Source organism: Moschus berezovskii, chromosome 15 (genome assembly GCF_049115385.1).
Source record: "Moschus berezovskii isolate FMDL1 chromosome 15, NW_MosBer_1.0, whole genome shotgun sequence".
In the NCBI taxonomy this organism is placed as follows: Eukaryota; Metazoa; Chordata; class Mammalia; order Artiodactyla; family Moschidae; genus Moschus; species Moschus berezovskii.
Genome location: NC_142474.1, coordinates 48,195,517 through 48,221,224, shown reverse-complemented (window position 1 = coordinate 48,221,224; position 25,708 = coordinate 48,195,517). Strand labels below are relative to the sequence as shown.

The 25,708-nt window shown below is 41.0% G+C and overlaps 1 protein-coding gene across 1 annotated transcript in view; it reads left to right on the top strand.

Moving 5' to 3' along the window:
• Positions 1–25,708, top strand: part of MPP7 (MAGUK p55 scaffold protein 7) — a 231,850-nt gene that overhangs the window by 83,528 nt on the left and 122,614 nt on the right. Inside the window, exon 3 of the mRNA XM_055430192.2 lies at positions 15,093–15,211. Coding sequence (XP_055286167.2) covers positions 15,093–15,211 — 119 coding nt within the window. The remainder of the gene's footprint in view (positions 1–15,092; positions 15,212–25,708) is intronic.

Sequence of the window (25,708 nt, the reverse complement as noted above, 5' to 3'; positions counted from 1 at the left end):
TTTCTCTAGACTCACAGTAAATTTTTCCATCCTGATGGCAGGAATCTTGAGCATCTGGAATCTGTGAGAAGAGCGAATTGTTCACGGCGGGAAGACTGTCATCAAATTCAGAGCCATTTATTCTCTTAGGAACTACTGTCCTGTACAGAATATTATATTTTTACAGAGGCACTTTTCTGGAACTGGGGAAATATCTTCACTTTTTCATGTATTCTGTATTTTTGAGATGTTATTTTGAGAATTAGTGTCACATCTTGTCATTAATGTCCATTGATTTAATTTACATTATTAATTTATTTTTATATTTATATTAATTATTTATATTTGTCCAAATATAGTTTTGAAAAAGCAATAGAAAATAGACTGTCTTAAGCAAAGATTTATTTCTGGTTTATATAGGTAAATCTATGATCTATGATTTGTCATCTATTTTCTTCAATTTTCAGAGTATCTACGATATGTATTGTGATACTTTCTACCTATATTATGGCCTAGATGTAATTCTTCAAATGTTTGCTCTGGAGAGCGAAGGAAGGAGTGTGCGAAATTCTCTGTTATGGTGAAAACATTTCTCAAATCGGGAGTCAAGTTTCTGATTAGCCCTGGATCATGCTGGGCACTTACAATAAGTTTAAGTTAGTAGAAATTTTTCGTTCTGTTTTCTTTTTTAAATTCTTGTATGTGTGTGTGTGTATGCCTGTGTGTGTGTTTAAAGAGAGTAAAACCTTTTTCCCTGTTTAGTAAGTTTTTGACTCTGAACAAGACTCTCCTGAGTCTTGATACTTTATTGTCCTTGTGTTTGGATGTAGTGTTGCTGAGGCTGGGCTTGCTTGTTATGGCAGGGCAGGTAGGCGTCGTTGCCTGAGACGTGAGCCAGCATCTTTGATTGGACTGCTTCCTGTTAGGTCTTACTAGTGTCTTTAGGCATTGTGGATACCTACTGTAGGTATACAGCTCAGTAGTTTGTTCACTTAGGTAAGATGTTCTTCTGCTTCCCAGTTTAGCAGTGTTTAGTCTGGGGGCATCTGCCTGACCTGCTGTCCATCATCAGCTCAGATGGAACACGAGGCCTGTGGGGTCTTTCCTCCCACACACGCTCTGTTACTCAAGTGTCCGGGAGCATGGGTTTCTGGATGGGTAAATAGTCTCAGTGTCTTATCTGTACTCGGAAGATTCCTTCTTCCTCCACTAAATCGTGATGCTCGATGTTCTGCCCACCCCTCCTGCCGCCTGGCAATGCTCCCACTCCATCACTGCCTCGGGGGACCCGCGGCCACTTTGCCATCAGACTGTGGACATCCCATCCCCACTGCTGTGAGGTTAGTCCTTGTTGCTGCTTTGAATGGTTATCTACTCATCACTTTGATCTGGCCCCCGAGGGACTTTTAAGTTGCAGTAGGATTTGTTCTCATTTAGACTTCAGGTTTGCAACAGCAGCCATGAGCCATCTTCCCTCTAATGAGCAGTAAAATCATAGCCCCCGGCCCTTTGCCCACTTCTCTTCAGACTTTCTGAACCCCCACACTAGGGTAGGTTAGGGGCTTCTGTTTTTCGCTTTGCCCTTGGATTACTTTTGATGTGGTCCAGATGGTGCGTCTAACACTTCACAGTCTCCTTGATAAAAGACACTTCTCTCTTGTTTGGCAAACGTGATAACTCTGGTCACTTTCCTCTGTTACAAAGCATTAGGCCTTTTTCTCATCTGTGCAGGAAATAAACATGTTGCCTGATTTCTTTTTTTATCCATTATTCCTATTTCCCATCCACCACCCTATTTTAATGATTCGGAAGAAAATTTTCACAAGAAAGATCAGTTTTGTGAAGTGGTTTGTGCCAAATGGTGAAGACTCTTTGTGACTTTGGTATAAGTTCTTGACTGATGCAGTTTTCTTGACTTCTGAAGATGCTGTATTCAGTGTGAAGGATGTCTGTGTTAAGTTTCAAATTCCAGAATCTTTTGTATTTTGATAGAACTGTATCACTTTGAAGATAAAAGTCAGAGATGTTTCAGCACTTAGACTGTAAACAGGGATCCTTAAAGAGGAATTCTTGGCTTTCTTTTTTCTTTTTCTTTTTTGATTGAAGTATAATTGCTTCATAATGTTGTGTTAGTTTCTGCTATATTCTTGGCTTTTTTCTTATGAAAATATTAATTATATCAAGAACTCATGGGAAAATCGCTGAGAGACCCATTGTTAAAAGACTCAAAGACAAGATCTTTTTTTTTTTAAAAAAGACAACTACTACCTCTTGAGATGAATTATGCTGCTGGCTGGTTTTGCCTCTATCTCTGCATGCAGCTGGGTTCCCTGAGGCTTAGTTTCACCAAAAGGAGGATGCTCTGAGTGATTTTATGACAAAGCTGATCTAGTATCTGATGAGCCATTTCCCACTCTCCTCTCAAGAGGCAACGACCCCAAGATCCAGAGTGATTGAATAATTTGAATGAACATCTGTTGTCAGGTCTCCTCTGAGTCATTTGTTTTTGCGAGGCCGTTCCAGCATGCTGTGGCTCTTCATCTCCAGAGTGTTTCCTTGTTATGTCTGACCTTGGCAGGGTGGACAAAGCGAGGAGTATATATAATTATCTCAGTGAAGGGATTGCTAGTGTTCTCCTGTAATCACATGAATCGTGTTAGGATGAGTCCAATTATTCAGCCTGTTTAGGGTGAATGACGAATGAGGGGCTCCCAGGAGCTTCAGTCTGGATTTTGAATTAAGTCTGTAAGTCAACATACATACATAAGCCATTGTCATGAGAACTTTGTCAATGATTGCATGACATTGATATAATCAAAATTATAGTTATTGCCACTTCTTGCAAGTGAGTGTTGCATGATGCTTATTGAGACAGTTTTAAGCTATTTTAAAGCTGGGACTGTTTGGCGTTTTTCTTCTTCACTTTCCTTACGGTGTAGATGTCTAGACTGACCCATGTCGGGGATCAGATCACTTTTTTCACTTCTCTTCTCTCTAGTTCGCGCTTTACCCAGTACGTGGGGTCCGTCACTGCCTGTCTTACTGCCTGTTGTGGAAAGCTGTCCAGTAGTATAAAGTCACATTTTCTCCTCTGTCTCTGTGACGCCTTGGCATATACATACATTTTAACATTTAATTTGGAATTTATTTTAAACATGCTTATGAGGCTATACAGTGAAATGAGGCATCATTCTGAGCTTTACGAATAGCTCATTTAATCATTATTACGACCCTAGTCAGGCTAGTATAACTGCCTTTATACGGTTTAAAAACTGGATGCACAGAGATGTGAACCAATTAACAGCTGCAGTGTTGGGACTTGTATTTATGTTACTTGGCTGCAGAGTTTAGACATCTACCCCAGGGCCTTTGTCTGTGCATTTCTTTTCCCTATAGGGTTTTCCTGCCTCCTACTTCATCATCCCCAGTTGATGTCTATTCTTTGACCATCTCAGCACAAGCTTCGTTTCCCTGAGGAAGCTCTCCCTGAGCTTGTTCACGTCCCACTCTTAGACAGTTGTGGTCTACAACCCCTCCCCTGTAGCAGTTCACAGTTACAGCTTCACGTGTGTATTCACAATGTATGATGCCTGTCTCCATTGACACACTGCGTCATGACTGTCTTTGCTTCCCTTTCTCTGCCTCCCCCTGTATCCCCATCCCTAAACACTCTGGTCCATGGTGAGCACTCTGTATTTGCAGAATGAAGGCTGGAAAGGACCTGGAGGAGTTTTGAAATACAGAGGAATTCAGGAGTTTGCCAGCTCCCTTCACACATTCAAGACGTTGTCCATTTGTTATGTTAAGCCTGTTCCTGAAACTCTGAGGTCAGACAGTTACCGTGCTTGTTTTGTCTTCCAGATAATCTCAGGTCCTCCGGGAGGGGACTATGACAGCAGTAGCAATCTCCAGGAAGTTAATTATTTAGTGAGTTGGTGTAAGATGTCTGGAAACAGTTACACTTTCAGGAGATAGCCAGTAGCGGTCCACTATGGCTAGAACAGAATTGGGGAGTGAGGCATGAAACTTTTAAAATTGTAAAAATAATATCTATTTTGTAAAAAATTAAACAATGCAAAAACGTGTGTGTATATATGTGTTATATATATCCACAGAAAATATGAAATATACGCGCATATAGTAAAATGTAAGTAATTATTTCCTGTTCCTTTTAGTTTCTCTTCCTGGATTAAATGCTGATAGAGTTGGATATAGATTTAGGCTCCCTGGAAGTGGGATGAATGAGGAGTGAACGAGCCGGATCAAAGGAAATGCACGTAGGCGTAAAATCTCATATTGCCAGCAAACTACCAATTTATGATTTCCCTGCTTTATTCATCTTTCCATTCTCCCAGGTGACTCTTTCCAACCTTTTCTTTCTCGTGCAGACTTCTGATCCTGTGTCCTCCCTCCCCACGGGCAACTGCGTTTCATAGTTTACTGAAAATACTGCTACGATCCATCCTGAGGGAGTCACTCCAGGTCCCCTGCCCTGCCCCAATATCTGCCTCCCTCCTGGGAGCCCTGGGTACCCTGTCCACATGTGCACTGACCCTGTTCCTCTCACCTCTTGAGAGGGGGCCACCAGCACTGCCCCCATGGTCAGCATTTCCCCTGCAGTAGATCAAAGCCCTTAGTGCACATATGGTCTATTTTTTTTTTCATCTTAAAAAATCTTCTTCATCCCCGCACCCCTAGCAGTCATTGATTCTCTTTTGTACCAGCCCTCCTCCTAAGAGCAGTCAACGTTTGCTCTTTCCAGTGTGTCGCCTGTAATTGTTAATGCTCTTCAGTCATCGCCAGTCCACGCGGCTGGACCTCATGGGCAGTTCTCGGGCCTGTTCTCCCTGCCCTGACTGTGGCCTCTCCTGCCTCAGGTCGGTCATCCTTCCCCGTCACGCTGGGCCACCAGGTCAGCACCTGTCGGTGTTCCTCCTCCTCACGTCAAGTGTGTTATCTTAAACCTGTCTGTGAAACTCTGGAGTCAGATAGTGGAGACCCCAGGGCTCAGTTCTTGGCTCCTCTTTCTTCTGTGTCCACACTCACACCCTTGGGGTCTCATCCGGGCTCTTGAGTTTAAATCCCAGCCCCATGCCCAGGACGCCTATGTGTATGTCTTCAGCTCAGGCCTCTCCGCTGAGCTGCTGACCCCTCCCTCCAGCCGCCCACTGCGTCTCCCCCAGGACATTCAGTCCACGTCTTCAGCTCATCGGGTCTGAAACTGAGCTTCTCATCTCCCTTGGCAGCAGCTTCAGTGTTGGCGATCACGTTTGTTTCTTTTTTTTCTTCTCATAGCCCGCCTTCAGTCAGACAGAAATTCATCGTTGGCTCTTCCCTCAGAGGCTGTCTAGAACCCCAGCGCTCCTTATACCTGCCTCTGGCTATGGCCTGGGTGCCGGTCCTCTTCTGTCTGGGTCACTCTCTGACCCTCTGACTCGTTCTCGGCCTCTGTGCTCCCCTGGCCTCTCTTCTCAATGTAGCAGTGCTCTTAAAATGTCACTATGAAATTAAAGTTAAGTTCTTTGCAGTGTCTGTCCTACAAGGCCCTACGTGACCTGGTCCCCATTTCCTCTCTGACATCAACTGTCTCCCCCTTCTCTCCCTCTGCCTGTCACACTGGGCACCTTGCTCTCAGACGCTTCAGGCTTAGAGGCTGGGTTTTCTGTGTTGTCTGGTCCCTCTCCCTGAGTGCTTGGCCCTCAGATGCCCACCAACTCTGTCACCTTCTTCCTGTCTCCGACCACCAGAGTATGTTCCCTGACTACCTCCTCTGTCCCTGTCCGTGCCAGTGGCCCAGGCCTGAATCTGCGTACGCAGCTCAGGTTTCTCTTTTGCTATCAATATCTGTCACCTTCTTACATACTGTATAATTTACTTACTTTTGTTTATTATTTGCCTTCCCCCTAGAATGTTATCTGGGCTTCCCAGGTGGCGCAGTGGTAAAGAATACACCTGCCAGTGCAGAAGACTTAAGAGATGCGAGTTGGATCCCTGGGTTGGGAAGTTCTCCTGGAGTGGGAAATGGCAACCCGCTCCAGTATTCTTGCCTGGAGAATTCCATGGACAGAGGAGTCTGGGGTGCTACAGTCCATGGGGTCACAAAGAGTTGGACACGACTGAGTGACTATCACACACACGAAATGTTATCTAGGGCTCTTTGCTGATCTATCCAGACACCTTGAATAGCATCTAGCACAGAGAATGTACAGTGGTCAGTGGACGCTGATTGAATGAATGTGTGTACATCCCACCAAGTGACTGCTGGTGTCTGCTGTCATGCCCTGTGCTTAGTTACTTAGTCACTTAGTCGTGTCCGACTCTGTGACCCCATGGACTGTATTCCACGAGGTACCTCTGTCCGTGGGATTCTCCAGGCAAGAATACTGGAGTGTGTTGCCATGCCCTCCTCCAGGGGATCTTCCCAACCCAGGGATCGAACCCAGGTCTCCAGCATTGCAGGTGGATTCTTGACTGTCTGAGCCACAAGGGAAGCCACTCTCATGCCCTCAGAATGGGTATTTGCGAAATTAATTATCTCCTAAATTGATAAAAGAAAAACGATATGCTTTAACTTAAAAAAATTTGTTTATTGGCTATACTGGGTCTTCATGGCTGCATGTAGGCTTTTCTCTAGTTGCGGCAAGTGGAGGCTTCTCATTGCATGTGGCTTGTCTTGTTGCAGAGCACAGGCTTTAGGTACACAAGTTTCAGTAGTTGTGGGACATTGGCTTAGTTACTTCATGACATGTGGAAACCTTCCAGACCAGGGATTGAACCCGTGTCCCATGAGTTGGCAGGTGGATTCTTAACCAGTGGACCACCAGTGAAATCCTGCTTTGACTTGTAAGAATCATTTTATATTATCTTAGATTGAACATTACTTTATATACTAATTTTGAGGGGCATCTATTTCTTCTGCCACCATTTGACTGTTCATGTGCTATTGCCCATTTTTCTCTTTTACTCATCTTTTATTATTCTTAATATCAATCACCTGCTTGTTGGAGATAATTTTTGGCCATTTCTCTGTAAACTTCCTTGGTCTTTTTGATGCATGAAAATTTTGTCACAAATTCTACTGTAATTTTTTTTGTGATTTCTAGGTGCTTTGTTTTCTAAGACAAACATTTAATTCTAAGATGACAAAAATACTTTGTCCTCTAGATTATATTTGAAATATTTGATCCATTTGTAATTTGGTGTCCAGTTAGACATTTAACTTTTCTTTTGAGGTATTTCTTGAAGGTTTTTGAGTAGAAGGTTTATGTAATGGGTTATTCTTGGAGACACAATTTAAGTCCTGACTGCCACTTACTGGCTAAGTGTACATCTTCCTGTAAAACGGAGACAGGAATAGGACCTGCTGATGGAGAGCATTAAGTGAGGTGACCTGTAAAGCACTTTACCATAGCCCATACCACAGTATTAAGTATGGTTAATACTACTAGGAACTGCTTCTGGTAATAATTTATACTAAGTATTATTTTGGGAAGCTTTAGGGGTTGGTGTTAGAAAGGATAGATTAAGGAGGGGGAGACAAAAGAAATAGCTGTAATTTTTAGCAGCTAGTTTTATTAGGTGGGCTTCCCAGGTGGCTCAGCTGGTAAAGAATTGACCTGCAAGGCAGGAGACCTGGGTGCAATCCCTGTGTGGGAAGATCCTGTGAAGGAGGGCATGGCAACCCACTCCAGTATTCTTGCCTGGAGAATCCCCATGGACAGAGGAGCCTGGTGGGCTACAGTCCATGGGGTTGCAAAGAGACCAGACTAAGCCCAGCACAGTTTAAGGCAGGGTTAGAATCACTCAGGGTCTGACTATGATTATAGCAAACTTTATGCACAGTTAGAATTACTAGCATGTATTTTAGTAAATTGGTAAATCTTACAAAGTAATGAAATTTTAATGTAAGGATGACACTTTTTAATTTTCTTTTGGTTAATGTATTATGACTTCAGGCAAATTGTTTATTCAGCATGATTGGGTCTGTATTATCTGCCTTCCACAATCCTTGATCAAATCTCCTGCTTCTGACTTACATACAAGATCCTGATAGAAAGCTTTACAGCTTTACAGCTTTACAGTACTGCTCTCATCTAAATCTTGCAAAAAAAAAAAGACAACTTACTTGAAGTTGCTAAAGCACCGAAGTATTTATGCATGAGTGCTCGGGTCGGACACGACTGAGCGACTTCACTTTCACTTTTCACTTTCACACATTGGAGAAGGAAATGGCAACCCACTCCAGTGTTCTTGCCTGGAGAATCCCAGGGACAGGGGAGCCTGGTGGGCTTCCGTCTATGGGGTCACACAGAGTCGGACACGACTGAAGTGACTTAGCAGCAGCAGCAGCTCAGTTGTGTCCAACTCTTTGCGACCCCATGGACTGTAGCCCACCAGGCTCCTCTGTCCATGGCGTTTTCCAGGCAACAATGCTGAAGTGGATTGCCATTTGCTCCTCTGGGGCATCTTTGTGACCCGGGGATTGAACTCTGTCTCTTGTGTCTCATGTGTTGGCAGGCAGATTCTTTACCACTGTGCCACCTGAGAAACCAGTGGTTAAGAGTCCAAAGTTTTTATATCTGTATGTAAAACAGTGAGCCTTTCCAGGTGGTGCTAGTGTCTAAGAATCTCCCTGCTGATGCAGAAAATGCAAGTGACATGGGTTTGATCCTGGGTTGGGAAGATCCCCTGGAGTAGGAAATGACACCCCACTGCAGCATTGTTGCCTGGGAAATTCGATGGGCAGAGGAGCCCAACAGGCTACAGTCCATGGGGTCACAAAAACAGTACTGCTGACCCTCTGTCATTTGTTTTACCAGGCTTCAGAAGGCGTCAAGATCATACTCTGAGCATAGATTGTTGAGAGAGAACAAGCATGTACAGTTGACCCTTGAACCACATGGACCTGAACTGTGCAGGTCCACTTATATGCAGAGTTTTTAAATAAATACGATACTGCATAGTCAGCATGAGGTTGAGTCTGTTCTTGTGGACGGCAGATGTAGAGGGCAGCTGTGGTGCTTGATCTTCTGTGGGTCCCCTGGATACCAAGGGATGACTGTGAGTGTTTTTTTTTCTTAATTCATCTTTAAGGAAAATGAGAAGTATTTCACCCTGCAGTGCAGCAAAGCTCAGAGAAGTCAGCACATGTAGCTCCATTTGGGTACCTAAGTCAGCAACGTGGTGGCCCATGCGTGTGCCGGTTTAATGAACTGCCTGGTGGAATGGGCAGTTTATACTGTACAGAAAGCATTCTCCATAGGATGTTATTCTTCATGATGTCAGATGGCCAGCATTTGTCATCTCACCTTCCTCTGGAAAGGGGAGAAGAGGTTACTACTGAGCTCATAGATAGCAGGCTTCAGTACCAACTCAGATCTTTTGAGCATCTTTGCATCTCTCTGCAATTGGCTCCTATTACTGTGAATACCTTCCTTAACCCAGTTAGACTTACCCTCCTGGGCTTTTCTTCCTTTCAGGTCCCAGCCCATGGCCTGCCAGCTTCATTCTGACCCCACTGATGGCTCTCTGCTTAAAATTGCTGTAATAACTATTATCAGTTCAGTTCAGTTCAGTCGCTCAGTCGTGTCCGACTCTTTGCGACCCCATGAATCACAGCACGCCAGGCCTCCCTGTCCATCACCAACTCCCGGAGTTCATGCAAACTCATGTCCATCGAGTCAGTGATGCCATCCAGCCATCTTATTCTCTGTCGTCCCCGTCTCCTTCCACCCCCAATCCCTCCCAGCATCAGACTCTTTTCCAGTGAGTCAGCTCTTCACATGAGGTGGCCAAAGTATTGCAGTTTCAGCTTTAGCATCAGTCCTTCCAATGAACACCCAGGATTCATCTCCTTTAGAATGGACTGGTTGGATCTCCTTGCAGTCCAAGGGACTCTCAAGAGTCTTCTCCAGCACCACAGTTCAAAAGCATCAATTCTTCGGTGATCAGCTTTCTTCACAGTCCAACTCTCACATCCATACATGACCACGGGAAAAACCATAGCCTTGACTAGACAGACCTTGGTTGGCAAAGTAACGTCTCTGCTTTTTAATATACTATCAAGGTTGGTCATAACTTTCCTTCCAAGGAGTAAGCGTCTTTTAATTTCCTGGCTGCAATCAGCATCTGCAGTGATTTTATATATATATTAATCAGGTGACCCTCAACCTATTTTAGTTTTGCTCTTATTGATTTCTTTTTCTCAGCATATAAAATGCACTAAAAAACACCAATACAGTATACTAACGCATATATATGGAATTTAGAAAGATGATAACGATAACCCTGTATACGAGACAGCAAAAGAGACACAGATGTATAGAACAGTCTTTTGGACTCTGTGGGAGAGGGCGAGGGTGGGATTATTTGGGATAATGTCACTGAAACATGTATATTATCATACGTGAAACGAATCGCTGGTCCAGGTTCAATGCATGATACAGGGTGCTCGGGGCTGGTGCACTGGGATGAACCAGAGGGATGGGATGGGGAGGGAGGTGGGAGGGGGGTTCAAGATGGGGAACACATATACACCTGGGGCAGATTCATGTCAATGTATGGCAAAACCAATACAATAATGTAAAGTAATTAGCCTCCAATTAAAATAAATAAATTAAAAAAAATCTTTTTTTCTGTTGGAACATTTTTATGAAATAGGTTTACTGAAACCCTTCACAGGTATCCTGGACAGTGTCCTGTGTTGTATGTGCCCAAATATAAGGTGGGTTTTTTCCTTCCATAAAATGATCTCTTAGAGAAGAGAGAGCTGGCTTATAGTCAGGTCCGTACAAAATCTCTTACAGAGAATTTTCTTTGTTTATTCTCGTGCACAAAAGGGTGTGGAATGGGGAAACTGAAAGTATTCACATATAACGAAATTCATAATTTTAGAAATTATTGAGAGTTCCTTTGACAGAATTTTTTTTAAAGGAAAGTTTAGACTAGATTTAATTATTCCTTGAAGAAGGGTTAAAAACCTCATATTTGCAATTGATAGAATTTTAAAGAGTAGGTAAGTAGCTTTGTTGATGAAAAACCGATCAGCTTTATCCAGATTCTCAGTGACAGCATCTCATATATATAAAAAAAGTGCTGCATCTCAACTGACCTGGAAGTGAAAACCATCTGTTGTAATTCTCAAGTGGCACTTGTGATGAGGAAGAATCTCACTCTGAAGAATTCAAATGGTCGTGCGAAATGTGCAGATGGGGCAAAAACACTATCTACATTAATGTATTTTACTTCATAGGTAATTCACAGTACGTGTTTCTAACTAAATTGCAATTTAAATGTTAGAGGAGATCATGAACATTTTAGTAATATCACTGAAATTTGTTTATGTTATCAGCTGCCTGAACATGTATTTATTTTGCTTGGAAGAAAAAAATGTTTCAGATCTTAACTTGGGCAAATAGGAAATCATTATATTTAGGAGTGAAAGATGCTTGCTCATATATGGACTGTATTCTGTGTCATCCAAGGTTGTGAGATCTCTGGGGAGAGATAGCAATTACATTATGTACTTAGTTCTGTGCCCGGGGCTCTGACTCTGAGAGCTTATAACATGCTGATTCTTGGGAATGGCGCCTTCATGGCCCCAACTCAGGTGTTCTTCCTGCCAGAAGGTTTCTTGATGTCGTCTTCCTCCCCCTGGAGGAACTGACCACTCCCCCTGCCTCTGCCCCACGGTCTAACCCGGTCCTGCACATAACTTTGTTGTAGATGCCTGTGGACAGAAATCACGCCTGATTTGTCTTAGACCTTCAGAGCTGTGGATGCTCTGGGTTCACGGGTGCCTAGATGTTTATGGAAATGAGCTTGGATGACTGCAGAGGAGCACAGGTTGACTTTCATGGCCCCAGTTCTTGTTCAGGGAACAGGTGGCTTTAGGAAAAAGTTTTAAAGACACACATTGCTTTCTCAACTCTTGTTTTGGCTCTCTGAATTTCAAGGACCATTGTATTTCATAGTATTCTTTGTGATTGGGACTCAAGGAACTGAGTATAGGACTCCTTTAAAGCACATGTAAGTACACAGACCCAGTTTTAGACATGGGCTTGAGGTGTTTACTGATTTGAGTGGAAGTGCTTGTCCTTGTTGCCTGCATTGACACTGCATGCAGCTAGCAGTGCTCTGCACCTCGCAGCTCTTTTTACCATCTTTTGAATTTCTGATTGGCACGGTCCTGTCTCTCTGGCTTTGTTCTGTGGTACAAGGTATGGGTACCCGGGGCTTCCCTGGTAGCTCAGCTGGTAAAGAATCCATCTACAATGCAGGAGACCCTGGTTCAATCCCTGGGTCGGGAAGATCCCCTGGAGAAGGGGTAGGATAGTCACACCAGTATTCTTGGGCTTTCCTGATGGCTCAGATAGTAAATAATCTGCTCCCAATGCAGGAGACTTGGGTTTGATCCCTGGGTTGGGAAGATCCCCTGGAGGAGGGCATAGCAACCCACTCCAGTATTCTTGCCTGGAGAATCCCCATGTACAGAGGTGCCTGTTGGGCTACAGTCCATAGGGTCTCAAGGAGTCAGACAAAACTGAGTGACTAAGCACAGCACGCAGATAGGGGAGGTGAAGAGAAGTGAGTGTTGTTGCGCTCGAGTGGACCACGCAAGTTAGGATTGCACAGAGCTAGAGAAGCACGGAAAACTCAGGCTCCTGTGCTTTGACTAACAAAGAAGTTGTTATTATTTTAAAAATTGAGCCTAACATGGATTATTCCCACAAAAAGCTAAGGAGTATGTAGGTAAGGTGAATAATTTCCATATATGGAAGACCAGAGTGGTTTCATTTCTGAGTATGGTGTTTTGTCCATTTGGCACCTATCGCTAAGTTGGGTGTCTCCTTAGAAGCGTTGCACTGAGATATTCCTTCTTGGGAGACAAACTGAGGAAAGATGGATATTGTTATTTTAAATCAATGCCTGCGAATTGTGAATTGTTTGCCGAATCCTCACAGCAACTGTATTTACCACAATTTCTTCTTTTGTTTCAGCTTCATTTTGAGATAATTATAGAGTCACATGTTGCAGGAAATAACACAAAGAAATCCTGTGTACTTTCACCAGTTCCCCTGTGGTGACATTATTCATGACTGTGGTAGTGTGTCACAGCTGGGAGAGCACCATCCACACCAGTAGTTGACCTTTGTCAGATTTCCCTGGTTTTACATGTGCTTATGCGTGTGTGTGTGTGTGTGTGTGTTTGTGTGTGTGTGTATTTATTTAGTTTTATGCAGTTTTGCCACATGTGTAGATTATCATTTCTTTTTCAACACGTGAGGGAATCAAGGTTCATATAAGTTATGTGAAATGCTTAAAGTGGAGACCTGGGGTTTGCATCTAGGACTGTTCGATCCAGATTTTTGCTTTTTTAGTAATAATAATGATGGATAACAGTCGTAATCAGTAATACAATGGCTGAAACTTGCATTACATATGAAACATCAAGTATTTACCACGTGCCAGGACTGTTAAAGTGTATGAACTCATTTAATCCCCCCAAGAACTGTACCATATAAATTATATCACAGTTGAATTTGTATCATTCAGCTCTAATCATATTACTAAGGAATAGGTAATCAGTTTTACTACTCCTGAAATCGGTAATAGAATAGTGAAATTCTACCTTCTTTTTACATAATTTCATAGTTTGAACCTCTGACCTTAACCACTGATCTTGGCGATTGTGTGTATGTGTGTGTGTGTATTTGTATAAAGTGAGACCTGTACATTGACTTAGGTTGAGATACCTTAAAAATATTTTTACTGAATTGTAAATAAGTGCTAGTTTAGGAAGGGTGCCAGGTTTTTATGGGAACAAATATAAACCACCAATACTTAAGTATGTAATTGGGAGAAGGTTTTATTTATTTACTTTTCCCTAGAGTATTTTGGATCTTTGTGGCCAAATACAGCCCCAGGAATGTTTCAATTTAATCGAATCTCAGGTTACATATCTCACTTCCAAAGTGGTACCGAATTCATTTGGTTGTGAGTTAATCACGTTATCAATATTTTAACGCTTTAGGAAGATAACAGCTACACTGATCAGAAGGCCATAATTTACGAGTCTTTGCTGGTGGAATATCTTGTAAAGCTGTCTCTCTGATGAACAGCAGCACTTATTCAGAGCAGAAATAACAACAGTCCCATGTGCTAGTAAATCCCAGGAGGTCTCGGTGTTTTTGTAGACAGCAGACAGAAATAAAAGGAATTTTGTCCTTTTTACCTCATGTAATCCCACTGGAAAATGAAACGTGCTCTGAGTTGATACTGACTTCTGCCAGGTCACCTCCCTGAAGAGTCTGGGCAAGCGCTGTTGCAACATTTCTTGGACAGGAGTCTGCCGGCCCCTGAACGCGATGGACGGTCTGCACAGCCCTCTCCCGGGACACTGTGCTACTGTCTGCTCGAGGGAGCTTCCAGCGAGAGCATGCATGGCCTGCATCTATTGCCTTGACTCTCCCCAAGGGCATCACATGCCCTCAAATTAGAGTTGCGTTTAGGCTGAGTGCTGCAGAGTTTGTTGTTGTTAAAAAGAGGGTGACTACAAAGAATGCCGCACCAAGTACGGTTTCTTCTGGCTTACTTTTTAGAACTTGACTTTGGACGTTCGATAATGCAAATGTTTTTGAAGCTATATATTATTAGGAACTGTTTGGAAACCACAAAACCTTTTTAATGGACCACGCTATCAATTTTCTGCTCTTCTAAAGAAGTTTTTCCTATTCATGACTCACTTCACTCTTTGGCTAACGTCGAGGGAAATGTAATAACGATTAAGGGAAGGAATGTATGCGTTTTCTTCTTTTCATTTTTTTTTTTTTTTGAAAGCTTGTACATAATTTTTTGTTTCGGGTTATGTAAACTTGGAGGACTGTAAAATGTTGACCACTGCAGAAGGTAAAAAACAGGCCTTCTATACATACATCTTTAGAATTTAAAAATCCAAAAGTTTCCTTTGTTTCTTTGGAGAAGAGTTTTGCTTGATGGCCCAGAATACAGATCCAGTAAAAACGACATGTTCCAGCCGTCAATTACACACACCTTAAGTGAAATTAATGAGATCACTCTGAGATTACACTTTGTGTTTTATTTTCGTTTTATAGGTCTGTATGAGCTGTTGGTGGCTCTGCCAGCCCAGCTGCAGCCACATGTGGACAGCCAGGAAGACCTGACCTTCCTCTGGGATGTGTTTGGTGAAAAAAGCCTGCATTCACTAGTCAAGGTAAACCATGCTGATGTCAGATTTTTCTTTGCGGAAAAACATATGGAAAAATATTTTGAGCGCCATCCAGTAAACCAGAGATCTAATTATTGCCCTCCAAAAACAAAACAGCCTTGTTCCATTTTACTGACAGGCGTGGAAGTTGTTAAAAAAAGATTCTACCAAAAATACATAGATGATTTCACTTAATGGTGGCGACCTGGCTGTGCATACTAATGGAGCAAGCCTGCGCCTGTCCTTGTTTAGAAAAAGAATGTGAAATAGTCGCAAGAAGGTTTAGACTCCTCATGGTCAACATTCATGAGCTGGAGTTTAACTTAAATAAATAAATGTTCACAGCAAAAATTAGAAGGAATATATTTTCTGAGGTTAAGGATGGCAGCTGTTCAGTAGCCACATTAATTTAAAATAATTTCCTCTAACAAAGTCAAATGAAATTCTAGCAAGCTGTTTCTCTTCTTGGCCCAGCGCCACTGACATGGTATTTTGTGTATAAATACGCTGACGCTAAATAGGAATAAAAAACAGTGTTTGGAGACCAGTTTCGCCAAGCGTCATACCCTGGAAATGATCAACCACCAGAAATCAGATCTTGCCACACAGCAGTGCTGGGAGTGATCAGAAGTCTTAAAATAGTAAAACGAGAACAAGGAACTTACTGGAAAATATGCCACTCTTGCTTCTGGAAATATGAATTGCATTTTCTCTCATTTAACTCAAGCTGAAAGGAATTTAAAGTCTTACAGAGTCTGCAGGAGATAGAAGCTTATGCTTCAACAGTATCTGATCCTGTACTTAATTCAGCTCCATCTGTTATGGTTGTCTGTTGTGATAAGAGGCTTTTTGACTGATGTATAGTATTTGGAAACGAGGCACCATTGTTTCACAGGACAGGAAAATTCTTACTGCATGTTTTTTTTTTTTTTTGTCAAATTTGCTGAAATTTGTGTGCTTTAAGCAGTAGCAATTCTCAATAAATTAAACTGTTGATCTGTGGCATTTTCCTAGCTTTACTTTAAAGAGTGCTTTATTGTGTGTGTATGTGTTTTCTTTTTTAAGTTTTTGTATTATTGCCAAGATATCTTTGTATTCTAAATAATTTTAGGTAGTTGCTCTCTTGGAATGTATTAGAAATGGTCTAGGGATAATAATTGGTGAAGTTTATGACTTAGTGAAGCAATCATGAAAATACTCCTGTATTAAATGTTTGGAAGTTGGATAGTTATGGATTGTTTAGATTGATTTAATCTCTTGATAGAAGGAATAAAACACATTTCAAATAGCACCATCACTTCTTAATCAGTAAACAAATATGCCCCCCAAACAATGGAAGTGTATGTTTGTATTTATTTATACTGTGGCTACTATCTCAGTTTCCTTGCCTATAAAATGGAAATTATATTACCTATTGACAAGATTTTTTTAAATTAAACTTTTTAGTTTGTATTGGAGAATAGCTGATTAACAATGTTGTGATAGTTTCAGGTGGACAGCAAAGGGATTCAGCCATATATATGCATGTATCCAGTCTCCCCCAAATTCCCTTCCCGCCAGGCTGCCATATAATATTGACAGAGTTCCCTCTGCTACACAGTAGGGACCTTGTTGATTATCCATTTTAAATATAGCAGTGTGTATATGTCCATCCCAAACTCCTTAACTATCCCTTGCCCCCATCCTCCTGCAACCATAACTTTGTTCTCTAAGTCTGTGAGTCTGTATCTGTTTGACAAGGTTGTTTATTGACAAAGAGTTTCAAATAAAATAGTGAAGATCTTAGTTCTTTTGGTAGTTGTATAGATTAGGTGAATAAATTATTAAGAAGAAATTTAATTATCATAGCATGTGAAGGACCAAAAAGAATTGGCAGAGATGGTTGCTGTTTTTAATATTAAAAGAATAAAACTAAAGTGTAAAAAATTCTTCCTTGCACTAGCTGTTGAGTTTTCAGCACAAGTTGTTATTCAAAGTATGTGTCCATAATTAAGTGGCTAGGAAGCATACTGTTACCAATATCTGGTTTATGAAAACAATGTAGCAAATAAATGGATGTTGCTAGTATTTTAAATAGCATAATAACATGTGCTCTATTCCAAATGTTTTTCAGTAATAGCCATAAAATGTATTTTTAAAATTAGTTTTATTATGTAATTCTAGTAAGTTCTCAGTTTCTTAATAGATGTGTCCCCTTCCCCCCCCCGCCCCCGCCCTTTTCTCATGCGCAGACTCAAGGTGTCCTTTGACTGACCCATTATGTTAGTTTTCAAGTAGGAAAACCTAGGATGCCTCCAGAAGGCAGGTCTCACGGGATCAGGAGCGTAGTTTAAACAGCTGGAACAATCTGCTTACCCGTCTTCCAAGAACCTCTACTGCAGGGTGGAGGAGAGAAGGCTTCGGCTTCTGTACATAAATCTCGGTAGAGCGAAAGGAATTTGAAAAGATTAGTTTTGTGTGCTTTGATGTTATGCTCTTTTGCCTGCAGTTGACGCTGTTGGTACATGATTTAGAACTGGGTGAATGGAAAACTTGATTTTTTTCTAGCCCCCAATCTTCACAGTTCTCATCTTTTGGGTAAAAATAGAAAGTGATTGTTAAATTGCCTTGCAGTTTTAAATACAGACAACTTGCTGATCTGATGTAAAATATACTTAAGAAGAGGCAGGTTTGGTGCTGGGGTCTGCAGCAGGTATGGCATGCCACCTTAAGATTTTGAACTCCACTCTGAGGGGAATCCTGTAGGTTGTGAGTTGTCATTGGAAGAGAACCATGATGATCCTGTACTGTAACTGAAGATTTTTTTAAAAGAAAAATCTCTAAATAGAAAAGTTGAATAATAAAAACCATGAATATGAGATTCCAAAAAGGGTTTAAGGTTAAATCAGAAGAAAGTTGATATCAGGACTTCCCTGGCAGTTCAGTGGTTACGACTCTGTGCTTTCAATGCAGGGGACACGGGTTCAATTCCTGGTCAGGGACCTAAGATCCGACATACTGTGTGGTATGGCCAAAAAATAAAAAATAAATTAAAAAAGAAGAAAGATGGTACCTATTGAAGACCTTGGAAATATTATATATAAGAATGGAAATATCCTATCTAATGTGAGACCAGACAAGGACATCGGTTTCCACATTATCTAGTGAAGGTGATGGACTCACAGAGCCACATTTTGGATCCATGTTTTTGCAAATTTATAGACCCATGAAGCATGTTGTTTGTGCCCCAATCTCATTTCCAAATCTATCTCCTATCCTTGTGTTTTTTCCTTTTGAAATTCCTTTACTTACTTTAAATTTTATTTTATTCGGTTACATTGTGTGTATTTTTATAATCTGGATTAAGTTCATTTTAAGCCAACAAGATGTGGCTTAAAGACTTACTTAACTATTAATTTTAAAGAAGATTGGTAGTTCTCTTTCTTCAAGAAATTTTTGTTTTTTCACAATTGTGTTGGATTTCTAGGATAAGAATATAAAAATTTTAGTACCTTTTAAATAGCTGCCATCACTTCATGGGAAATAGATGGGGAAACAGTGGAAACAGTGTCAGACTTTATTTTTTTGGGCTCCAAAATCACTGCAGATGCTGATTGCAGCCATGAAATTAAAAGACGCTTACTCCTTGGAAGGAAAGTTATGACCAACCTAGATAGCATATTAAAAAGCAGAGACATTACTTTACCAACCAAGGTCCGTCTAGTCAAGGCTATGGTTTTTCCAGTGGTCATGTATGGATGTGAGAGTTGGACTGTGAAGAAAGCTGATCGCCGAAGAATCGATGCTTTTGAACTGTGGTGCTGGAGAAGACTCTTGAGAGTCCCTTGTACTGCAAGGAGATCCAACCAGTCCATTCTAAAGGAGATCAATCATTGGAAGGACTGATGCTAAAGCTGAAACTGCAATACTTTGGCCACCTCATGCGAAGAGTTGACTCACTGGAAAAGAGTCTGATGCTGGGAGGGATTGGGGGGTAGGAGGAGACGGGGACGACTGAGAATGAGATGGCTGGATGGCATCACCGACTCAAGGGACATGAGTTTGAGTGAGCTCCGGGAGTTGGTGATGGACAGGGAGGCCTGGCGTGCTGTGATTCATGGGGTCGCAAAGAGTCGGACACGACTGAGTGACTGAACTGAACTGAACTGAAATAGCTGCCTATGTTTTTTTTTCCCCTGCCTTTTCAAATAGTTGCATGTTTGTATGGGGCGGGAGAAAAAAAGGTAGCAATCTGAATTTTATTCTTTTGGAGATTCTGAAGTATTTCAACAAAACACAACTATTATTTCCAAGGAAAATTTCCTGTTATGATTGCATTGTTGTGTGTATTTGTGTGATTTCAGTCTTAAAGGAGTCATGATAAAACTCACCCAGACCCTGATAACATTCAGTTACGTAGTTTTAATTTCTGATGCTTGACTGTTTTGTTCGTGCTGTCTTTGTTGAGGTCTCACTCTGTGCCAGACACTATGTAGGACACCAGGGATAAGCTTTCCAATAGAGCAGGTTTAACCCCTTGTTTTATAGGTCTTCAACCCCCCAGAGGGCCAGTAGACACGGTGATGAGCATTCCATGAGCCCACCGTCTCAGCTTTTTGATATGCAGAAGGTGCATCCCTCAATGCTGGCCTCAGAGAGGGGCTGGAGGAGGAACTGGTATTTTAAGCTAAAACTGCATGTTGAAGAAATCTTCTCTATTCCAAGTTTGTTGAGTGTTTTTTTTAATCATAAATGGATGTTGGATTTTTTTTTTCCAAGTGATTCTTTCACATCTACTGTTTTGATCATATAGACTTTTCTTTATCCTGTTGCTATGATGGATTACTTTATTCCTTCTGAATATTGAACCAGACTTCGCATTCCTGGGAATGGTATATAGTTCATGTTGTACTTGGTTGATTTGATTTGCTAATGTTTTGTTGAGGATTTTTACATCTCTGTTCATAAGAGATACTAGTCTGTAGTTTTCCTTTCTTGTAATGTCTTTATCTGGTTTTGATAGTAGGGTAATACTTGGCATATAGTTAGGAAGTGCATTCTCTGCTTCTATTTTTTTTCTGGAAGAGTTTGTAGAATATTGGTAGGATTTTTCCCATAAATTCACCATTGAAACCATCTGAGCCTAGTACTAGCTGTTTGGGATGGTTATTAACTATTGATTTCTTTAGTAGATATAAGCCTATTTAGATCATCTATTTATTTTTGTGTGAGAGTTTTTGTCATTTTTATCTTTCAAGGAATTGGTGGAATCACATAAGTTATCAAATTTGAGGGTATGAAATTGTTTATAATCTTTTATTATCTTTTTAATATCCTTGGGATCCATATGATGACTCTTCTTTCATTTTTGATATTATTAGGAGTTTGTGCCTCATTTTCTTCTTTGTTAGCCTGGCTGTGGGTTCATCAGTTGATCTTTTCAAAGAACCAGCTTTTGGTTTCACTGATTTTCTTTTTTTTCCTGTTTCAATTCTGTTACTTTTTGCTTGTATTTTATTCTTTCTTTCTTTCTCCTTACTCTTTTTCCTCTAGTTTCCTGAGGTAGAAGCTTAGAAAATTGATTTTAGTTCTGTTTTTTTTTACGTTCAATGCCATGCTTTCCCTGTAACCACTACTTTTGCATCATTCCACAAATTTTGTTAAACCATATTTTCATTTATTGCAAAATGTTTAAAAAATTTATCTTGAAACTTCTCCCTTGGCCCGTGTGTGCTTTAGCATTGTTGGTTAGTTCCCAGACATGTGGAGCTTTTACTGCTGTCTTTCTGTTATTGATTTTTATTTTAACTCCATGTGACCTGAGAGCATATGCTATATGATTTCCACTTTGTTAAGGTGTATTATGGTTCAGAATGTGGTCTGTCTTGTTCTGTGTGAGCTTGAGAAGAATGCGTATTCTGCTGTTGTTGGATGAAGTATTTGATGAAGTTGGTTGATGGTGCTCAATACTGATTTTCTGCCTGCTGGATTTGTCAGTCACTGATAAAAGAGTGTTGAAGTTTTCTAGTGCAAATGTGGCTTTGTTCATTTCTCCTTGCAATTTTATCAGTTTTGGGTTATGTGTTTTGACACCGTCTTGTTAGATGCATACACATTGAGGATTACTATGTTTTTTCAGAGGGTTGACTCTCTTTTCTTCATGTAACACCCTCCTTTATCCCTTATAGTTTTCCTTGTTCTGCTGTCCACTTTGTCTGAAACTGCTGTGGGTACTTCAACTTTCTTTTGGTTAGTGTTAGCGTGGTCTGTCTGTCTCTTTCTTTCTTTTAATCAATCTATATTTATAGATATATTTGTCACACCCAGGAGAGCTGGGTGTGTTCTGTTTTTAAGATGGGTTCTTATAGACAATAGTTTCTTCCTTCTTCAATCTACTCTCATGGTCTTTGTCTTTCAATTGATATATTTAGACCATTCATATTTAGAGTGTTTGTTGATATAACTGGTTATATTTGCCATGTCTGCCACTGATTTCTGTTCATAGCACTTGTTCTTTTTTTTTTTTAATCACCCTCTCTCCTTCTACTCTGCTTTTAAGTGAACATTTTATATGATTCCATCGATTCCTTCCTAAATATCAAAGTTTCTTTAGTGCTTGCCATTATTGAGTTTGCTACATACACTAACAGCTAATCTAGGTCTACTCTGAAGTAACACTGTGCCTTGTCACAGGTAGTTGCAGGTATCTTATAAAGAATATTCTTAATTCCTTTTTCTACATCCTTTATAGCATTGCTGTCATTCATGTCACTTATCCATATACTATCGTCACCCAATGTGTTGCTGTTATTTGAAGAGTTGTCAGATCAATTAAGAGTAGGAAAAATAAAAGATTTTGTTTTACCTTTATTTACTCCTCTGATGCACTTCTTTTCTTGATGTATTTCTAGTGCCTGACCTATATCACTTTCCTTGTCTCTTAAAGAATTTCTTTTAACACTTGTTTCAAGGCAGGTCTACTGACAGCAGATTTCTTTTCAAGTTGTGTGTGTGTGTGTGTCTCCTTTACTTTCAAAGTACAGTTTCGTTGGATACAGAATTCTAGAGTGGTGTTTTTTCCTTTCAACACTTGAAATATTTTACTCCAGTTTCTCCTTGCTTACATAGTTTCTGATGAGGTGTCTGATGTTATTCTTCTCTTTGTCTTCTATAGGGAAGGTATTTTTTCACTTGGAATTATTTCAATATTTTCTCTTTATTTTTGGATCTTGCAGTTTGAATATGGTGTACCAAAGGGTAGATTATCGGCCATTTATTTTGTTGGATATTTTCTGAGCTTCTTGGATCTGTGGTTTGGCATTTTGTCATTAATTTTGGAGAATTCTCAGTCATTATTACTTTGAGTAGTTCTTTCTTTCTTTCTTTGTTACACAGGATGTATGGAACATGTCCCATAGTTCTTGGATATGCTGTTCCTTTTTAAAAATTTCATCCCATTTCTCTTTGTGTTTCAGTTTGGGGAATTTCCATTAACATATTTTCAATCGTACTGATTCTTTCCTTGGCCATGTTGTCTACTGATGAGCACATCAAAAGCATTCTTCATTTCTGTTATGGTCTTCTTGTTTCTAGCATTCATTTTGATTCTGTCTTAGAGTTTCCATCTCTCTGCTTACATTTTCCATCTGTTCTTGCATGTTGTCCACTTTTTCCATTAGAGCTATTCGCCTATTAATCATGCGTATTTTAAATTCCCTATTTCATAGTTCCAGCTTCTGTGTCAGAGTTGAGTCTTTTTCGGATCCTTGCTTTATCTCTTTAGACCATGCTTTTATTGCCTTCTATTGTGCTTTGTGATTTTCTATTGAAAGTTGGACATGATGTATTGGGTAATAGGTACTGAGGTGATTAGGCTTTACATGTGAGTTTTGGCGTTGACCTGGCTGTGTTTAATGTTTGCTGAAACTCTCACTACCCGAGACTTCAGTTTCCTTAGTGTCTCCCCCTCCCCTGTTCCCTTTGCCTTTCCTTAAGAATGCTCTTGGAGTCTGTGTCTTTGGCTGTCTCAGTTATAACCCACTGTTATTTTACTGGAGCCCTATTGAGGATGGTGAGGTCTTGGAGAGAGGAATTGTTATATAATATTCTGATTAAATGTCAGTCCCTGGGATATGAGGACCTTCAAAAGCATTTCTTAGCCTCTTTGTTTTCTTTCCTTTTTTCCCTTATTTGAGATAGGAAGGCCAGGAGGTGGGGATGTGGTTAAGTTTTCTTACTGCCCTTTTCCCGGGTCAAATACTGCTCTGATAAATAAAGCCACTCTTTTGGAAGGATAGCTCAGTTGGTAAAGAACCCACCTGCAATGCAGGAGACCCCGGTTCAATTCCTGGGTCGGGAAGATCTGCTGGAGAAGGGATAGGCTACCCACTCCAGTGTTCTTGGGCTTCCCTTGTTACTCAGCGGGTAAAGAATCCACCTGCAATGCGGGAGACCTGGGTTCGATCCCTAGGTTGGGAATATCCCCTGGAGGAGAACATGGCAACCCACTCCAGTATTCTTGCCTGGAGAATCCTATGGACAGAGGAGCATGGTGGGCTACAGTCCATAGGGTTGCAAAGCGACTGAAGCAACTTAGCACGTATGCATGCTTGGAGGGGAGAGAGCTCTTGGCCTTTGTATTGCAAAATGGTTACTTTTCTCCTTGCCCTGCTTGAAACACTAGGGGATTTTTCTCCAGTTTTTACCATGAGAACTTGGTAGGGCTTTTTATTTATTTTTTTTTTGGGGGGGCGGGTAGAGCTCTTTAAGGAAAGTGCAAGGTTCTCCTCCAAGACTGAGTCCCTCAGACTAGTTACCTTTGCCCAGCATTAATTTGTCAAAATGACCAGTTAAGGGTTCCTACAAGTTTCTGGCTCCAACAGTTTCTACCCCTGCTAAGCTGATTTCCGCTTTGATTTTCCCTCCCAATTTCAGGTGACAGTTTGTCCTGCAAGTTCCTTTCTCTTCACATGTCTGAGCTGAAACCAGACATCTTCCTTTGCCCTCTTTTTAATTTGGCTGTGATTTTATTATTGATTTGCAAGCATTCTTTATTTTGGATAATTGCTTCTTACCAAATTATAATTGAAAACATTTAATTTCTCTTCTTAAAGATGTCCTGCAGTTTTATTTTTAATGAAACACATGATGTCATGGGCAGGTTAGTTGACACGTGGAAGCAAGGTATGAGGGATAACTTAGCGGCAGTTTATTCTCCATCTCTGTATGAATGTGAATTCATGAAGTCTTTAATGCTTGTGAAGTTAGGTAGGATTTTAAAAGTGAAAACCTTACTCTTGAGTCTGAAAATAAGTCTTGAGCAGATGCTCAGAAAGCAACCTGTGAATGAGAATGTACTTTAAAAATTTTATATCTCCAACCTGGAAACTTCAGGAAATGAAAAACCAGCTTGAAGGTAATGCTTGATCTTAATCTTCCAATAATTCCAGTTTTCTTAATCATTAGCACCATGAGACTTGCCTGGAAAGTAGTTATTTCCAGGATAATTGATATAGTCAAGCCATAAAGGAGAGAGACAGATAATTTTATTGGGTAGTGGTTTTATAATCATGCAGGCACTCCATGTTCTTCTCTTCTTTTCATCTAGAAGCAATGGAAAGCATCCTATGGGGGGTGGGTGGGAAGGTGATATTTACACGGTAGTAAATCAGCTTCAAGGCTATTTTACAAGAAGCTTGCTGGTCCCAGCTCTTTAGAAACAAATTGTGCTGTTTTGGAGGGGAGAGGTGGGTGTGGGGTTCAGAGAGAAAGCCCGCTGGGGAGGTTATGTTACTTGCCTCTGCAGTCCCATTTGCCTTGGTGGGAGGAAAAGGAAAAGGCAGTCAGACATTGCGAATGATCCCCGGCCACCTGGGCTGACAGAGGGGAGAGCTGGGTGTCAGCAGCTGGTAACACTCCTCGGCCAATCAAAGGTAATTGTTTGGCCAGCTCTGTTGGAGGAGCCAGACAAAGTTATTTCTTACGTTATAGTTTACATTTTTTCAGGCACAGAAACATGTAAAGTCTGCTGAAGATATGAATTCCTGAGACCCTGAGTAAATTGTTGCCTTTGTAATTCACACTCTCAAAACAGAGGCCATATGTAACCCTTCTTAGAGATTTGCTCGGGACTGGGGTTGGGGGGCCAGGACTGTGGGTATTCGATGGGGTTGCGTCCTCCTGCTGGGTGTGTGTTTCACATCATGGAACAGCACCTTTTGAAAGTTGCTGTGAGATTTAGATATTCATTTGAATATGCTTTGCTTTAGAGCAGTCATCTTAATTTGCATATATTCATAACTGCCTAACAGGGAGTCTGTTTACTCCACACACACGGGTGGGGTATCCTACCTGATTTAAAGAGCAGTTCATTCCCTATTACTCAGCCATAGAATGGAATGAAATTGGGTCATTTGTAGAGATCTAGATGGACTTAGTCTTGCCTGGAGAATCCCAGGGACGGGGGCGCCTGGTGGGCTGCCGTCTATGGGGTCGCACAGAGTCGGAGATGACTGAAGCGACTTA